General features: G+C 46.4%; 1 protein-coding gene across 2 annotated transcripts; it reads right to left on the bottom strand.

The window, feature by feature from the left end:
- Positions 1-278: 278 nt before the first annotated feature.
- LOC123361957 (cytochrome c oxidase copper chaperone) lies at positions 279-8,774 on the bottom strand. Of its 2 annotated transcripts, none has more exons than XM_045002186.1 (4): positions 8,708-8,774; positions 8,426-8,572; positions 1,901-2,002; positions 279-494 (listed from the first exon to the last, which is right to left on the bottom strand). In XM_045002186.1, the coding sequence occupies exons 2-3, from the start codon at positions 8,536-8,538 to the stop codon at positions 1,918-1,920; spliced, it is 198 nt and encodes a 65-aa protein (XP_044858121.1). In that variant the 5' UTR covers positions 8,539-8,572; positions 8,708-8,774; the 3' UTR covers positions 279-494; positions 1,901-1,917. The 2 variants fall into 2 exon arrangements, with proteins under 2 accessions (XP_044858121.1, XP_044858120.1); XM_045002185.1 differs by having other exon boundaries at positions 8,683-8,751.
- Positions 8,775-17,303: the final 8,529 nt, after the last annotated feature.

Raw genomic sequence — 17,303 nt, 5'->3', positions numbered from 1 at the left:
CACAACAGACAACAGCTACAAGTTTCAGCATATCTTTGCTTTTGTCCACAATAGGATCACTTATCACTAGCATGATTTCCCCATCCATAGTAGTAAAGGGAAAAATGTCACTAGAAACCAGCATATTTTAATATGAATTCAGCTATCGAGGTTCTTATTCCAATGTGGATAGGGAAAGGAAAGAAGGAGAGCCATTAACCAATTGCTGCCCAACATACTACAGAAAGTGGTTTGGGTTAGAAGATGGGGGGATGTTTGCTTTAAAAATAAACAGGGAATGAGCATTTTAAAATCCTTTATTAAGAGGAAAATATATCTCTATCAGCCAGTCAAGATCAGATAATGGAGGTGCCACAGAGGCAATATACATATGGTTTTTTATTAGAAATTCTTTATAAATAGATTTCTCATAAGTTTGTTCTTTGAAGTAGCTTGCAGAAATAACTTAATATTGTTCAGCCACCCGAGAAACCAGTCACCCAACAGCAAATCACCTAGGAGAAGAAAAAGAATACTTCAAATAAGAGACAAGACTTCTACTGGATGTGACCAATAACAGTTCAATAGCCTCCTGTCATAAAGGTCACTATGTGCAGCAATTTAACCACTAAACTAGTGACAGTAACTTACAGAGTTTCTCTGTTGTAGGAACTCTAAGAATACAATATGGTGTCTTTGTAATGATGGTAACACAATAAAAGATGGAAGAAGGAACGCTGAACTCCATATTTAAAGAAGGCACTGTCATTTTTCATCATTTAATACCCTCTCAAACTCCCCATTTATAACCTCCCCCAAATCCAAATCTATTACAGGACATCTGTTCATAAGGGTTGGATTGTGCTTTGTCACTGTAGAATTACTTAACATGGATGCAGACTCCTAGCAGTCCTTTCACCACTGCAAATGCTCTAATATAGTGTCTTTTCAAACTCACGACCCAGTAATAGGTTGTGGAATGTAAGACACTGGGTCGTGGGGACTCTGGTCAGCACCGCCAACCAGGCCGTTAAAACTCCCATCAGTGGTGCTGCCCGACTAAGGCAGGCTAGTCCCTACCTGTTCTGACACTGCGCTGCGCCCCGGAAGCAGCCAGCAGCAGGTCCGGCTCAGAGGCCGAGGCACGCAAATGACTCCATGCAGCTCTTGCCCACAGGCACCGCCTCGCCCCCCACCCCCGGGCTCCCATTGGCCAGTTCCCAATGAGAAATGGTGCCTGCAGGCAACAGCTGCACGGAGTCACTTGTGTGACTCCACCTAGGAGCCGGACCTGCTGCTGGCTGCTTCCAGGATGCAGCGTGGTCCGCGGTGCCAGGACAGGCAGGAAGCCTGCCTTAGCACCCACACTGAGCTGTAGACCGGGAGCTGTCCGAGGTAAGCCCATGCCCCAATCCCCTGCCCTGAGCCCCCTCCTGCACCCCAAACCCCTCATCCCCAGCCCCACCCCTGGGCCTGCACCCCCAGCCCAGAGCCCTGACCCCCTCCCATACCCCAACCCCCTGCCCCAGCTCTGAGCCCCACCAAAACCAGAGCCCCCTCCTCCACCCCAAACCCCTCATCCCCAGCCCCACCCTGCAGCCCTCACCCCAACTCTCTGCCCCAGCCCTGAGCTTCATCCCCAGCTCCATTGGGTCACAGGCATCAACAATTTTCGTCAACTGGGTCACCAGAAAAAATGTTTGAAAACTACTGCTCTAAGAGGCCAGCAGCAGTTACTCTTGAGCCAGTGAGGCCAGCAGCAGATAACTGCCTTCTCTTCTTCATCCTGAAGCACCACCTTTCACATCTAAGGAGGTGTTGTGCTGGGAGTCCAGGCCTACTAGTGACATCTACTGAGTTCTCAGGGCCACTGCAGAGGCAGAGACCAAGTGATGAACCTGGTCCCACAGTCTATACTCACCATGCTGCTCATCTCGCTCATACTTTAAACCCCAAGGCTCTCATGCACTCCTTGTGAGCCTCAATAAGGGGCCCGCAGTGCTCCTCCCCTTTCTCAATGATGCTGCAAGGCAAAGAGATTTCCCTGGTTAGCTAGCAAAACAGACACCATGTAATCCTCAGATTTGCAGGACCAAGGGACTCTCACAGGTGAAGGGTTCACAAAGGGAAGAAATTGTATAACAGATTTCACAGTAAGCAGGCCGTAAAACAATCTGATTTAATATAAGGCTGCCCTTAAACTCAGCTGATTTGTTTGACTTTCCCTGCTTGTTTTTAAATTGGAAAGACAGTAGTTTCAAATTAATTTGCTGTACAGTTTACCTCAGGGAGAATTAACTGGCTTACTTCAGAGAGGTTATCCTCATCCAGTTATTGCATGTGGACATGAGAGGACACTTAGTAAAGATATTGACAGTCTCCCATTCTTCCCCATAGGAATGAAGCCACAGGCTTCTCTCAGATAAGATGGCTGTCATTTCCCTACAGCCTTTTCAAGTGGAAGGAAGGCTACTCTTAGTAAAGGAGGCCATTGTCTCTCACAGCTTGCAATGGAAGCCAAGCTGACTTTGAGGAAGATGGCTGCCAGCTGGGCTCTATGCTCAGAGAACCTGGACAATACAAGGAGACGACAAGGGAATGTTAACATTACAGGCATACTCATTAATCTTTTCATTTTTGCTGCACAGTTGCAAACTCACTTGACGCCAATGAATTAAACTTTTGCCTGTGTCATACCCAATGCAGTAATTTTTTTTTCTTCCAGGAGTCTGTGCAATCTTTTTTTTTTTTTTTTTAATGAAAAAAGGTTCTGAAAAAAGGTGAAACCTCAAATCGGCGTGAGGGGGTGAAGGTGGCTTTGAAAACTTGAGCTTAACAATGAGAGGGACACATGCTTTGTAGCTTGTGTAGGCCACATGCATTGTATCCATCAGAGGCTCCTTGCAGCCCCTACAACCTCCCTGTGTGACCCTCTATTTACTTCTTGCAACTCTCCCACAGCTCCACCACATGCCAGGGTGTCATTCCCTAGGTCCCTGCATCCCTCATCAACACTCCCCACGTGTCCATTCCCTTGCAGGTCCCTACTTCATTCCTCTGCCCCCACAATCACAAAGTAGATTCTCCCTGTCCCCACTCTCCTCTGGGTCCTGGCTTCCCCACCACCACAGTCCTCTCTGGGTCCCTGCTTCCTCACAGTTCCCCCCTACTTTTCTCTTCCACTCTGGGTTGCTGTTTCCCACACCCTCACTGCTCCACTCCCCCTATGTCCTCACTACCACTGGTCCTCATTCACTGCACATACTCCAAACCCTCTCCATAAGGCTCTTATTTTTGTAGAGTCCATGCTACAGACAACTCCCTGTACAGATAGTTAAGCTGCATAATCTGACAAGTGTACACAGCAGCAAGGGGTGGCAGAAAGATCCTTTTGCCTGCAGTACCAGGCAGTCTGGGGGCCCTGATTTTTCTGTGAGTAAGGCTTTTCCAGTGCCTGAAGTGCATCAAAATCTATTGGGCCCATTGATACCTAGAACATCCCTGAAATTTTGGAATTGATCAAATATAGCATTCCAAAGTTACCGACAACCAGAAATGCCACTGAGTTGATTTGAGTGTTAAACCTTGAGTCACTTGGCCAACCACAGAACTTCAGAACACAAGACTACATTAGAAAATTAAAACATGTTCAGATTTATACTTTTACTTTCCTCCAAAAGTATTCAAGTTTGTCACCTTCCACGTCTGTGCAAAGTTCCCATTAAAAGGAAAATTCTGGAAGAATTTTGAACAATGGAGCTACTTTTGGCATCTACCTATTAGGGTAGAACATTTGTAGCTGTAAGAGGTGGTAACAGCAGCTACAAGGCCATAAATATGATTAAGAATAGTTATCAAGTTGAAACCTAAAGAGACTTCAAGTAATACATTGTGTTATTTGGGAAAAATATGTGTGGGTTAATGATTCCAGTGATGTGGAACAAGCACACCTCATGTTCATGTTTGCACCAAAGTACTTTACACACAAAAAAAACAGTTCTCTTTTGCAAGCCACCAAATTCTAGTGGCTTAAGCAGGGGTCCAGCAGTCAGGAGAACTGTGTTCTATTCCTGGTTCTGTCATTAACTCACAGCATGATGTTAGATAAGTCATTTAGGCCATACTTTGTAGTCACTACACACCTATGCCTCAGTTTCTCCTCTAAAATATAGGTCTGCTACTGACACACCTCAGTGGAGGACTACAAGTAAGGATATGATTAGTCACAGAGATCACACATTCTGTGACTTCACCAGACCTCAGTGACTTCTTCGGCTTCAGCCCCTGCCGCAGCAGTGGCCAAAGCTGTCACCTCATCCCGCGGCAGTGGCCAGAGCTAGGGCAGGAGCTGTCCCCCACTCCTTCCCACGCGGCCGGGGATGGAGATGGAGATAGAGTTGGAGCTGTCCCCCTCTCCCTGCAGTGGCAGGGGCTGTCAGTCCCATCCCCCCAGTCCCGTGGGCAGTCACACACACGCACCCCGGGTTATTTTTAGTAAAAGTCAGAGACAGGTCACAGGCTTCTGCGAATTTTTGTTTATTGGCCGTAACCCATCCGTGACTTTCACTAAAAATAACTGAGACAAAATCTTAACCTTAGCTATAAGACTTTAATTAGGGCCCGTAAAATGCTAAGAAGTGGCAAGTGTAAGACAGGAAGCCCTATCTGTTGCAGAGCTTGCTTTGATTTTCCACCACCACCATTTTCCCACAGGAAGATGAAGGGTATTTCCTACCACTGCTGTTCCACTCATAATCCTGAGAAAATTTAGATTTGATGCTAATTTATCAGACAGTGTTAGGCTCAGAAAACAGGATTGGGAGCACAAGAGTTCCCCATTAAAGAAGCAATACATCTCAAATAAAGTATAAAGCTGAATGCTATGTAAATTCTCCTGAGGGCAAAGTTCAAAGAAACTCTGAATTCCATCACCAATACATGATGAATTAGGCATTATAAGACAAGTGGGAGACATTATCCTATTGCCTCTAAACTGGCTTATTTCCATTCTTTCAGCATTTTATTATCACAGAAATTGGAAATGGAAGAACCCTATTAAGTCTGAGATCCTCTCTCCTCCATCCTTGTCCAGGGCAGAATTATGCCATGCAATGCAGTGCTTTGTCTAGAGAGGACCCCAAGCCTAAAAACTATGGGGAAGTTCAGAAACGAACTCCACATATCAGGCCCTTCTCTACTTTGGAATAACCCAACCATAGTGAAAGTTTAAATTCCTTCAGTTAGTGATTGGGTTATGTCCTGAAGCAAAAGGTTTTATATTCATTCTACAAAACAAACTTTTTATACTGTCTAATGTAACAGTGGATGGTCTCATTATCTACATTAAGTGTCTAAACTTTTTTCATATCCTAAGAACTTATCCTCAAGGATATCTAGAGGCAGTTAGTGCTACTGGATAATTATCTGTTGTGTAAAATAGCCAAGTTTTAAAATGTCCAATGGAAGGGAGTACCTGCCCTTTCCCTTGAGGAAGTATTCCATGCCCCATAATCAGGAAGTTATCTTGATGTTTAGCCTATATTGTCCTTATTTTAATTTTTAACTACCCAAGACACAAAACCAAGTAACATATACCACTTTGTATCGCCCTAAATAATTCCTGTCTCCAACTGTGGGGTTTATATTTTGCGATCATAGATGGTTATTATTTATTTAAGAGCCACTGATTTACTGACTTGCAAACCGACAGAGTCCCTGTCCCAAAGGAGGACCAGCAAGCTCTCCATGGACCATTAGAGACCTACTTCACTACAGCATTTTCACAGTCAACTCAAAAAATGTTAAAATGATGAAATGACGACAAGTTAATTGGTTTCTGAAGTTCTACAGCAATAATCTAAAGTGCTATTAGTAACAATTAAAGACATTAAAATGGGTATATATTATTTTTAACCCATGTATCTAATTATTGTTGCTATTCTCTCACCTCTAAAGGGAAGAATGCCACTTAGTGAGATAAAACTTCCCCAGTGTGGCCAAGGCTCATTATGAGATGCTAAACATCATTCTACTCTACAAGTATGAAGACAAATAGTAGTAAAAACTTTACTACTTTAAAGTCTGAAGCAACGAGAGTCTGCTGCATGGGTCATAAGAATGTATAAAGAGCTAGTCAGTTTTTTGGGGTGGTTTTTTTTTTTTTTTAAGTTAATAGTTTCTGATACTATGTGTGTCCTGAAACCACTTACCAATTTTGGGTGTTTTAAAAAAAGTAAACTAAGTGTTTTTCTGACTCGCTGCTGTGTGCAAATCCCAAAAGCAACAAGAAAAACTGATTATACAGAAAGTGCAGTGAAATATACACTATAGAAGACAGAAGACAACTATAGAGAACTGACTATACAGGAAGGGCTGTCATATGCATAAATAAAACATAACATTGAGAATTGTTCCTCTCTGTTACTTGTAATGACAGTAGAAAAACAATTTTCAGGCAGAAGTGAAATTTTTAATTTGGTATAGCCATTTAATATCCCCACCCAAATACACACTTCCTTGTCTTGTGAACTTGCAGTGTCACAAGAGTCTCAGCGTATTATTTCTCAAGAGGGTGCGCTAGGAGGCTGGTAGCTGGCTACGCAGAAAGGAGATACTTGTAGATGATTTGCACTCACATGTGAAAACACTGAGGGGAAAAAAAGGAAATGTGTAGGGAGGTCCAAAGTGATAAATAACGGATAAAACTTAGTTAAGAAAAATTAGGATTCATATCAAGAAGAGTCCTTTAGCAGTGTGAGCTATTAAGGCTTGTCTACACTTACCAAAGGATTGACACTGTGGCGGGTCCTGCCAGATCAACTGTCGATCGCTCTCCCATTGACTCCTGTACTCCACCTGATTGAGAAGAGTAAGGGGAGTCGACGGGAGAGCATCTCCCATCAACGTTGCGCAGTGTGGACCCCGCAGTAAGTAGATCTAAGGTACGTCAATTTGAGTTATGCTATTCTCATAACTCGAATTGTGTAGCTTAGATCTACTTTTCCCTTTAGTGTAGACAAGGCCTGAGACCATGCATTATTCTCTGAAGGGAAGTAGATCAAGTCCCAGCACCTGAGACATGTAAACTAGAAAGGGCAAAACATACTACAGCGTACCATCCTGTGACAGCTGAGAAAATTAACTAATTGTGACCTATGACCTAACAAGTAACTCCCTCCACCTCCAACCCAATATGAATTGCTGATGGTGGTATATAAAAACTAAAAAATGCTTAGCAGATTGGGCCTTTTAGCTTTGCTCTCTGAAATCCCCTCCCGCATAAGATATTTATTTGGCTCAAGTACCTCAAAAGGCAGAAAGCTAATTTATAATCAGACTAAGACAATATATTAAGAAAAATAAGAGTAATGATTAGACCCGTAGACCTGAACACTGGATTCTTCTGGAGAGTTATTTTTGTATCACCATTGGTGATGGAATTTTAAACATCAACACATTGGACTAAAGTAGTTTCCTGATAATTTAAAGAGAACTTGTATCATTTTTATCAATTGGTGATGCTGCCAAAACAAATCCCAAACAGTAAGTAATCACTGCCTGAAAAAGGCAGGTGATCCCCTGGGAACTAAAATATCATCTACGGGGAAGTTAGTTATTTGTTTTTGAGGGTCTGGACTAATGTATAATTAAAATGGAGAAAAGTTCCAGACAGAGTTCTGGCAACTGAAAACCCTATTTACAACACAAAGGCAATAAAGGCAATGATTGGGGAAGCTCCCCCAGCACCACTGCAAGTCCTTGGCCGCATCCTAGGAGCATTTGCAGGCTGGATGAGGGGATGGATCAGTTGATAATTGCCCTGTTCGTTCCCTCTGAAGCAACTGGCACCAGCCACTGCTGGATGACAGGCTATTGGGCTAGATAGTCCATTAGTCTCATCCAGTACAGCCACTCCTATAAGGCTCAATTTCCATTCCCTATCAGTCACTAGCCTACCCGTAAGCTAGGAGAGGGAACTGATTAGTGGGCGTTATAATGGCGATTTTGGCAGGGGGTCATCTGTCCCCTGGGAACCAGGCTGGGGCTCGGGCTACACTTAAAACGGGTATGGGCAGCGCTCCGTGGGTCAGGGTGCGGGGCCAGGGAACGGCGCACCCGGGTGGCACAGCTAGGCTGATAACACCCCTGGTGAAAGAAGAGGGCGTCTTGTGACGCAGCCCCGCCCTACACTCCCCATTTAGCCGGACCCGGCTGGGTCACTCAGAGGTGGGAGCAAGTTCACAGCCCCCCAGGGCTGCAGTGACGCCGACCTGAATTAGCGCCCCCCGTGCCCCCCCGCAGGCTGACGGAGGAATGTATCGGGGGGCCCGGGGAGGCGGGGTCACTGCAGCCTGCGCCAGGGCAAAGCGTCACCCGCCCGCGCCCGGCCCGAGCAGCCCGGTCACTGGGCCCCGCGGGGGGGGAGGAGGCGGGGCCCGCCGGTTACCAGGCATCTCGCGCCTTCTTGGTCTCGGGGCAGGCGCAACAGGGCTTCAGCGGCTTCTTCTCCTGCGGCTCGGGGCCCGGGGGCTCGCAGCTGGCGGACGCCAGGCTCGACATCTTCAGCGGCGGCGGCGGCGGCTTGGCAGGATCCCTGCGGAGACACGGGGCCGGTCAGAGCCCGCTCGGCCCCCAGCGCCCCTCGCGGGACCCCCGCCCCCGCGGGGACCCTCGGCACGGACCGGGCCCCTCCCCCCCGCTCACATGCGCAACCCTCGCACGCTCCTACCGGGGTCCGCGCACGGATCGCCAATGCGCATGCGCCGGCCGAGCCGGGACTTCTTCCTGGCAGCGGCTTCCCCCCCCGCGTGACCCGACACTTACTGCGCCTGCGCGCCCATTCAGGGGCACGCCGGGAAATGGAGTTCCGCGCACACACCCGCCATCGCCGCGCGCGTCTGCTCGCCCCACGCGTGTTCCCCTTACCCACTCGTGTCCACACCCCCCTCCCCCGTGCTCGCCCCTCCCTATTCCTCCCTCCCCTCCCCTCCCCCATTGCTCTGCACCCCCCAGCCCGCCCCATGGCGTGGCGAGGCTGCTGGCCCCCGAGGAAACGCGTTTCACTGTGTTTGTGTCTGGTAGCGCGGCCGCCCTCAGGCGGGAGCAGTGGAGGGTGGAACACGCCCCATACTGAGTGATCCACCCTTACAGCCCCTTCAGGTACCAAGGCCAAGGGGCGGAGTGGGACTGCTACTGAGTGACCTGCCCCTTACAGACCCATCTCCTACTAGGGCCTAGTGCTGGGCACTGCAGCCTCTTCCTGTAGCGGGGCCTGAGCAGAGAGCAGGTATCTCTTCCTTGCATCTGCCCCAACAACTTGCTCTGGGAGCAGGTAGCAGTGTCTGGGTGAGGAAGAGGGAGGCTGACCGTGACAAGCTGCTGGGGCTACCTAGCGCTCTGAGACAGTGTTAGCCCTTTCTGTTGGGATCAAGGAGACGCGGAGTCAAGAGGTTTGTTAAGCAGGCGTCCCGAGCTCTCTTGAGCTGGGTTTTTATTAGTAATTAGATCAAAGAGCATGAGATCATGGTTACTTGTAACATATTGATTGGTTCCCCCACAGCCATCTCCCCTTGTGCAATATATCATGAATGGTGAAGAGACTACGTGAGCTATTAGAGGGGCTACGTGCGCTATTGCCTAGTCTATGCTTAATCAATAACCTGAGCATTGCTTTACCTTAAGCCAGGAGTAAATGTAATAAACATGTGTGTGGTTTGCCAGCACAGCATATTTTCACTACATCTCCCCCTTTTTGTTTTTAAGCAATTTGCAGGCATAATGAATGCTCTGTTTTATATTAAGTCGTTGCCAAGGGCAGCCGTGGACAAATAGGCTAATAAGTGAAGGAATACACTGTAATATGCAGCAACAAAGTATTAATCCTGCAGCTATAACAATAACATATGCAAACATTTGCTTTAGCCAGGATAGGTCTGGCAGCCATCCTTGTATGGTCGAACGTATCGTGCAGGTACCCAGAGCGGGCCGCTTGGTGTTGATACAGCTGCGTAACCGCGCCCCAGGTGATTAGTGGCACAGGTCCGCTCCACTCCGGGCCAGGTAGCTGACGATAGGTTACCTTTGGAGCAGGAAGAACTTCGGTCGTCTGATATGCCGTTGTGCCCTGGTGAAAAATTGAGAATTGAAAGGTAATAGATTTAAATGATTGAGTGTAAACAGTACTTGAGCCAGCCATTCTTCCTTTTCTGTCAGGCTGCCGGGGACAATTCCCCCTTTCTGTTTTTGCCGCAGGAGGGCAGTTTTTAATGTGCGATTAGCTCGTTCTACAATGGCTTGTCCTTGGGAATTGTATGGGATGCCAAAGGTATGCGTGATTCCCCATCGCGTGCAGAACGCTGCCATCGCTGAAGAGCAATAGGCTGGGCCGTTGTCAGTTTTTAAAGCTGATGGCTTTCCCATCACTGCAAAGGAACGAATGAGGTGATTACAGACGTGTTTGGCTTTTTCCCCTTTTTGTGGCGTTGCCCATATATAGCCAGAATAAGTGTCTATGACTACATGCAAATAGGACCAGGGAGCTAATGGTGGGAACCGAGTGACGTCCATTTGCCACAATTGGTTTGCACCTAGCCCCGAGGATTTACCCCGATAGCGGGGCCTGCGAGGTTTCCAGTACACTCAGGGCACTGCTGAATAACCGCTTTTGCATCAGATAGTGGTATGGAAAATTGCTTGGCCAATGCCCTGGCATTTTGGTGATGTAAGGAGTGACTTTCCATAGGAGAGCAGGGGAAAGCCTTTAAGGCGTTATCAGCATAGGCATTGCCTTGCGAGATTTCTCCGGGGAAAGGCTGATGACTTCTAACATGTGCGATAAAAAATAGATGTCGTCGGTGACGTAATATCAGTTGTAGGGAAAGAAATAAACCAAGCAAATTATTATCCAAAGATGCAGTAACACAACTAGAAGCAATATTACTAACAACATTGGCAGCATACAAACTGTCTGTTATGAGGTTAACTGGTTGATCAGAAAATGTGTTAAAGGCAAGAATTAACGCAGCTAGCTCCGCACGCTGAGGAGAGCGTTGCGGTAAGGTAAACTGGGATTTCCACTGGTCATTTTTCTTCCAAGCAACCACCCCTCTAGAGGGGCCACCATCGGTGAAAATGGTAAGAGCTTCTTGTATGGGAACGGGAGATACCAAGTAAAATACTTTCAGTGGAATATGCTGAGCAACTTGGAGCCGAGGATCCTTGGGAGTATGGTAAGTTACGGTCCCAACATAATTGGCTAGGGCTATTTGCACCTCCTCCGAGTGCATACATGCAACTTCCCAGGTGGCGATGGGGATGGGGATAATAATGTTTACTAAATCCATGGCAAACAAGTTTAGTGCTCGATTGCGTCCTTTAGTGATTAATTGAGCAAACATTCCAGACAATGGGACGAGTGTGTTTTTGTGTGTGTGTGGTAAATACATCCACTCGAGGATAAATTCTCTCTCACTTGTATGTTGAAGTAATGCCCCCATGAATTGCTTAGTGTCCCCAAGAATGATTAAGGACGGGGGCACGTCAGGTACTGCTCTATCTACCCACCTTTCTGCCATGGCTTCGTTGACCTTATGCACTACCTCCCGTTGTTCGTTTGTTAGTGATATTATGTCTCCCGGTTGCTTTCCTAATTTTAGGGCATTAAACAGTGGAGTTAGCATAGAAGTGGGAATCTTGTAATACGGTCTTATCCAATTTATGGATCCCAGAATTTGCTGTAGTACTACATATGTTAATTTGTTTGGCAAGGTAAGTTTTGGAAGTATGGGCATGGAGTATGCTGCAAGCATTTTATGACCTAAATATTGAAAAGGTTCGGATTCCTGTATTTTTTCCGGGGCTACTACCAGACCCGATTGACTTAAGATATCCGTTAACTCACTTTTCCATGTGGTGGGTAGGGGCCTACCGGCTATTAAGATATCATCCATATAATGGTATACAAGTAGCTTTTTGAACTTATTTCTGAAAGGTTGAAGAGCAGTGTTTACAAAATACTGACACATGGTAGGGCTATTTAACATGCCCTGGGGTAACACTTTCCAATGATAACGTGTTGTGGGTTGGGCATTGTTCAGGACTGGCACTGTGAATGCAAAATACTTTCTATCCTTTTCCTGTAACGGTATTGTAAAGAAACAATCCTTTAAATCAATTATTGCCACCTGGTAGTCATAAGGGATTAAATTTGGATTGGGGAGGCCACACTGCAGGGGGCCCATTGGTTCTAGTATTTTATTAATTTCCCTCAAATCGTGAAGGAGCCTCCATTTTCCTGATTTTTTCTTAATTACAAAAACAGGAGTATTGTACGGGCTTGTAGTATGCTCAATGTGTTCATCTTTCAATTGTTGCTCAACTAATTGCTGCAAAGCTTCTAATTTTTCTTTAGGTAATGGCCATTGTTCTACCCAGACTGGTTTATCAGTTTTCCACTGTAACGGAAGAGCCTGAGGCTTACTCATCTTCCAAAATCAGTTTCGCCCCTATCTGTTCTAACAAATCTCTTCCCCAAATGTTAAACTGTAAAGGCAATATGCAGGGTTGAACATATGCTATTATGGGACCTTGTTCCTGGGATTTTACCGGTAACCATTGAGAGCTCTTTTTAGATGCTTGGCTTCCTCCTACCCCGAATACCGCAGGGGCTATCTCAGAGGGCCATTTAGGTTCCCAATCCTTTTCAGCTATGACAGAAACATCCGCCCCTGTGTCCAACAAACCGGTCAGCCACTTACCTTGGAGGTTATACTTACGTTGAGGTTTGTGCAGGGATATTCGGTGTACCAACGCTGCCACCTGTGGGTGAAAGGAAGAGTCGCTGTCGCCTTCAGTACGGGTTGATCCAAAGCCTCCTGTACGTGTTACCTGTGATTTTTCTCCAGGGAGCTCATATGGCAACAGTATCATTTGTGCCCAGGAGTCCCCTCGTCTTAAAGTAAAAGGCAGGTGACTCCAATACTGAACATATATTTTTCCCTGATAATCAGCATCAATCACTCCTGGAACTACCATAATTCCTTGTTTGCTTGCTGATGACCGAGGGAGTATAATGCCCACCGTCCCTTCAGGAAGGGGCCCTTTTAATTGAGTAGGCATTAAAAGAACTTCCCCCGGTAAGAATGAGGATTTTTCTTCTTGATTATACAAATCTATTCCAGCACTGCCGGTCGTTGCCGGTTGCGCCCTAGTCAATTCTTCCGCCCCCATTGTTTTTCCGGGGCCCGGGGAGGGCCCGGTTATTGGTTTCCCTGCCCCAGTCCTGATCGACATTGATTTGCCCAATGATACCCCTTGTTGCATTTAGGACATTTTTTGGAGGGCCTACCCCCTTCCTGGGGTCTTCCTTTATGTGCTCCCCCTCCAGGTGCCCTACACTGGCTTTTAAAGTGACCCGGTTTTTTGCAATTAAAACAATTTCCTGTGGGTTTATTACCTTGTCTTATAGCCCCCGCCAAAAGAGCCATAGCATGGGTTTGACTACCGACATCCGCGCAAGCCTGAATCATGTCCGCTAAAGTGTACGAGGGGTGATGTATTATAGATTGCAGTACCTTCTTGCAATCAGCATTAGCTTGCTCATAGGCCAGTCGCTGTAAAAGCTCTGTCTGTGCCTCCTCGTTATCAACCTGCCGCTGTACTGCTTCCTTGAGCCTATCTATGAACTGCGGATACGGCTCTGTAGGCTGCTGCCGGGTGGCTGTGAAAGACCTAGTCGGTTTCCCACTTACGGGAACCCTTCTGAAAGCTCTCATAACACTAAGTTTAGTACGAATATATGTATCTGGGTCTAACTCCAACTGTCCCTCTATAGTGCTAAATTGGCCTGCTCCATAAATCTGGTCAGGCATGGCAGCTGGTGTTGAGTATCCCACAGCAGCTAACCTAAACTCATTGTCCCACACCATATACTGGGCGGGGGTCAGCACCATACGAAATAAGTCTTTCCAATCTTGTGGAGCCATAATGTAGCCATTTCCAATTCCTTCTAAGATGCCTGCCACGAAATTAGACCTGATGCCTGTCTCCGTGATAGCTTTTCTCACTTCCCTCAGTACTGTATACGGTAGCGCCGTCCACTCTCTGATGGCATTGCCCTGTGCATCGACTCCTGCCGCTATAGGCATTAACATGGGCAACTCCCCCTCCCACTGATGTTCTTCCTCCAAATTCAATTCCCCCGTCTCACGCGCCAACGCAACCGCCGCCCGGACGCAGCCCCCACGATTCCCCCGGAAACAAGGCTGATCAGTTCCTTTATCAACGGGGGGATCCGAGGGCCGCTGCCCCGTATCCGACACCGCAGGCGCTGGTGGTAGCACCCGTGGGTACGGAGGCGGTGTTGTCAGCGCGAGAAGCGGGGCGGCAGTGAGAGACGCCTGTGGCCCCAGTTTTCCCACTGCCTCAGTACAGCGCTGCCACATGAGCAGGTGCTGTACTGCTGCTCTCGGTGTCTCAAAGAGCTGTGTTCCTATCTTTTGCCAATCTGCTTGCTGCAGGGACCCCTCTTCGGGATACCAGGGGCATTGGCATTCTATTTCCTTAACAAAATCCTCTACATGCCGCAGCGTAACCGCTGGGCAACCGCTCCCCTCAATGAGCTTAAATAATTCCTTAGCATGAGCCTTTTGTGGCACTGATAAATCGCTCCCCATACTCACGAGTGGCTGTTTCCAGCGGGTGCACCTAGACTATTCCAGTCGGATGAGCAGGGGTCCTCGGGATCCGGTGAATCACGTCGGGGTCACCAGATGTTGGGATCAAGGAGACGCGGAGTCAAGAGGTTTGTTAAGCAGGCGTCCCGAGCTCTCTTGAGCTGGGTTTTTATTAGTAATTAGAACAAAGAGCATGAGATCACAGTTACTTGTAACATATTGATTGGTTCACCCATAGCCATCTCCCCTTGTGCAATATATCATAATTGGTGAAGGGGCTACGTGGGCTATTGGAGGGGCTACGTGCGCTATTGCCTAGTCTATGCTTAATCAATAACCTGAGCATTGCTTTACCTTAAGCCAGGAGTAAATGTAATAAACATGTGTGTGGTTTGCCAGCACAGCATATTTTCACTACACTTTCAACCTCAGCAAGTGGGAGCTTGGCTGCAATGAAGCTGTGTGACAACTCCCTGACCCTACCTTGCCAGCAAACTGCTCAGGGGTCTCCCAGCCCCAACCTTGCTTAGCAGGTAACAATCAGTGAACTCCAGCCCCGAAGCTTTTCAGAGATGGCTCTCCAATGCACAGCCTATCACTGTACATTCACAGAAAATATTAAATTTGCTGTTCCTTTAAAGAGACAAAAACAGCAGCTTGTTATCTTGACTGGAGTTAACAGGCACCTCAATTCGATCAAAACACTGGGTTGGTTTAGATCAAAAGTAAAACTAGGTTAATTCAATCAACAATGGGTTTTAAGTGAGTTCAACTAGAATACAAGATGGAAGGTTATAAACAAACTGAAGTAAAGATATGCTTTCTAATGGCTAAGGCTTAACTTAACAAGTTACAGTCTTTGTTCAAGGTAGTTTTCTCACCAATCTTTGTTTTCCAGCAATGACTGACTAGCTCTTAGTCAGGATCCCCATAGAGTCCATGATACTGATTTTCCTTGTCTCCTCACGTGACAGGATAACTTAGGTGTTCTTTGCCCCTCTCTTTATAGTTCAGTAAGCTTTTGAAATGTATTCTGAAATGTAGCCCCAGATAAAGTTCCTAATGCCAGAAAACTTCCCCCAAACAAGTGTTATTGGACCTAAGAACCTGGGAAAACTGTCCCGAAAAAGCATGCAATGAGGGCTGCATTTGGGTATCATGATGCTGGGTGGGATTTGCATCATGAAGCTGGTGGCATTTGCAGCAAAATGTCTTGATGCTGGGCAGGATTTGAGGCAAAAAATGCAGTGGGGCACCGTTCAAGAAAAAGGAAAGTGGACCTGAGAGACAAGTTTACCTACATGCCATGACTGCCTGAAAACAGCTTCCCAATGCCACACAAACAAGCCAAAAGTAATTTATAATAAGCTGAAGTGGGCTGCGATCTCTTCCTGCAACCTCTGATACAAATGAATATCCCATTGAATTTGGCCAAACCTGGTTTAAGGTGTTGGCCTCTTTCCTTTGTCTGGAGAAAACCTACTTATCAATTCCCCTGATATGCCTGGTTTAAACACATTTTTAGTTATAATTGCAGCACATCTGTATAAGCTTTTGTGGGTTGACCATACATCATATATCATGCTAGATTATTTATGATCAGTGAATTTTCCAATGACATATTATATGACATCTTTTAGATACAGATTATAACAATAATGAGTTGGGGTCAGGCCAGCTGAAACTCTCTGCTAGATACCAGGGAGCCCCTTGCCTTCTGGCATAGGGATGCTCTTTTAGGGTCACACTGCTATACACTGGCATCCACTCTCACAAAGGAGCCCACATATACTCTCCTAGTTGGGTTTTCTGTATGCACTCTCGTCACACCACCACTACAATGCATTTAAGCCTCATAAATTACACTGCTCCTCGTATATAACCATACAGTCCAACACCTTTCAGAAGAGTAAACTCCACAGTTTCTGGCTGTCTGGTTGTACTCTGCTATTGGTTCACATCTAGTATACTCTCTAGTATACCCTCAGCATGGTGGAGTCCTAAATTTTTTGTACAAGTAAAATTATGATTGGCATGGAGAAAGTAAATAAGGAAGTTATTTACTCCTTCTCATAACAGAAGAACTAGGGGTTCACCAAGTAAAATTAATAGGCAACAGGTTTAAAACAAATAAAAGGAAGTATTTCTTCACATAACGAACGGTCAACCTGTGGAACTGTTTGCCAGAGGATGTTGTGAAGGCCAAGACTATAACAGGGTTTTTAAAAAAAAATCTAGATAAATTAATGGTAGATAGGTCCATCAATGGCTACTAGCCAGGATGGGCAGGGATGGTATCCCTAGCCTTTGTTTGCCAAAGGCTGGGAATGGCTTTTGATGATGGATTACTTGATGATTACCTGTTCTGTTCATTCCCCCAGGGCACCTGGCATTGGCCACTCTATGGACCTTTGGTCTGACCCAGTATGGCCATTTTTATGTTCTTAAAGTCAGGTCCCCAAAACTTTGCCCAGCTGATGGCCACATTTCGTAACAGGAACCAGTTTCAAGTTGTCCTCATTTTAATATATCTTTGTGATCATTCAAGACCAAAGATCCCAGCAGACTATACTCCATGTGAAGATGGAGATCAAGAGCATCATATACTGGGACCTGTAGCCTCTGTTGTGTTGAAGATGAGCAAGGTTTCTG

Source organism: Mauremys mutica, chromosome 1 (genome assembly GCF_020497125.1).
Source record: "Mauremys mutica isolate MM-2020 ecotype Southern chromosome 1, ASM2049712v1, whole genome shotgun sequence".
Classification (NCBI taxonomy): domain Eukaryota; kingdom Metazoa; phylum Chordata; order Testudines; family Geoemydidae; genus Mauremys; species Mauremys mutica.
Note: the sequence above shows the minus strand (reverse complement) of the source record. Positions and strands in the feature narration are given on the sequence as shown.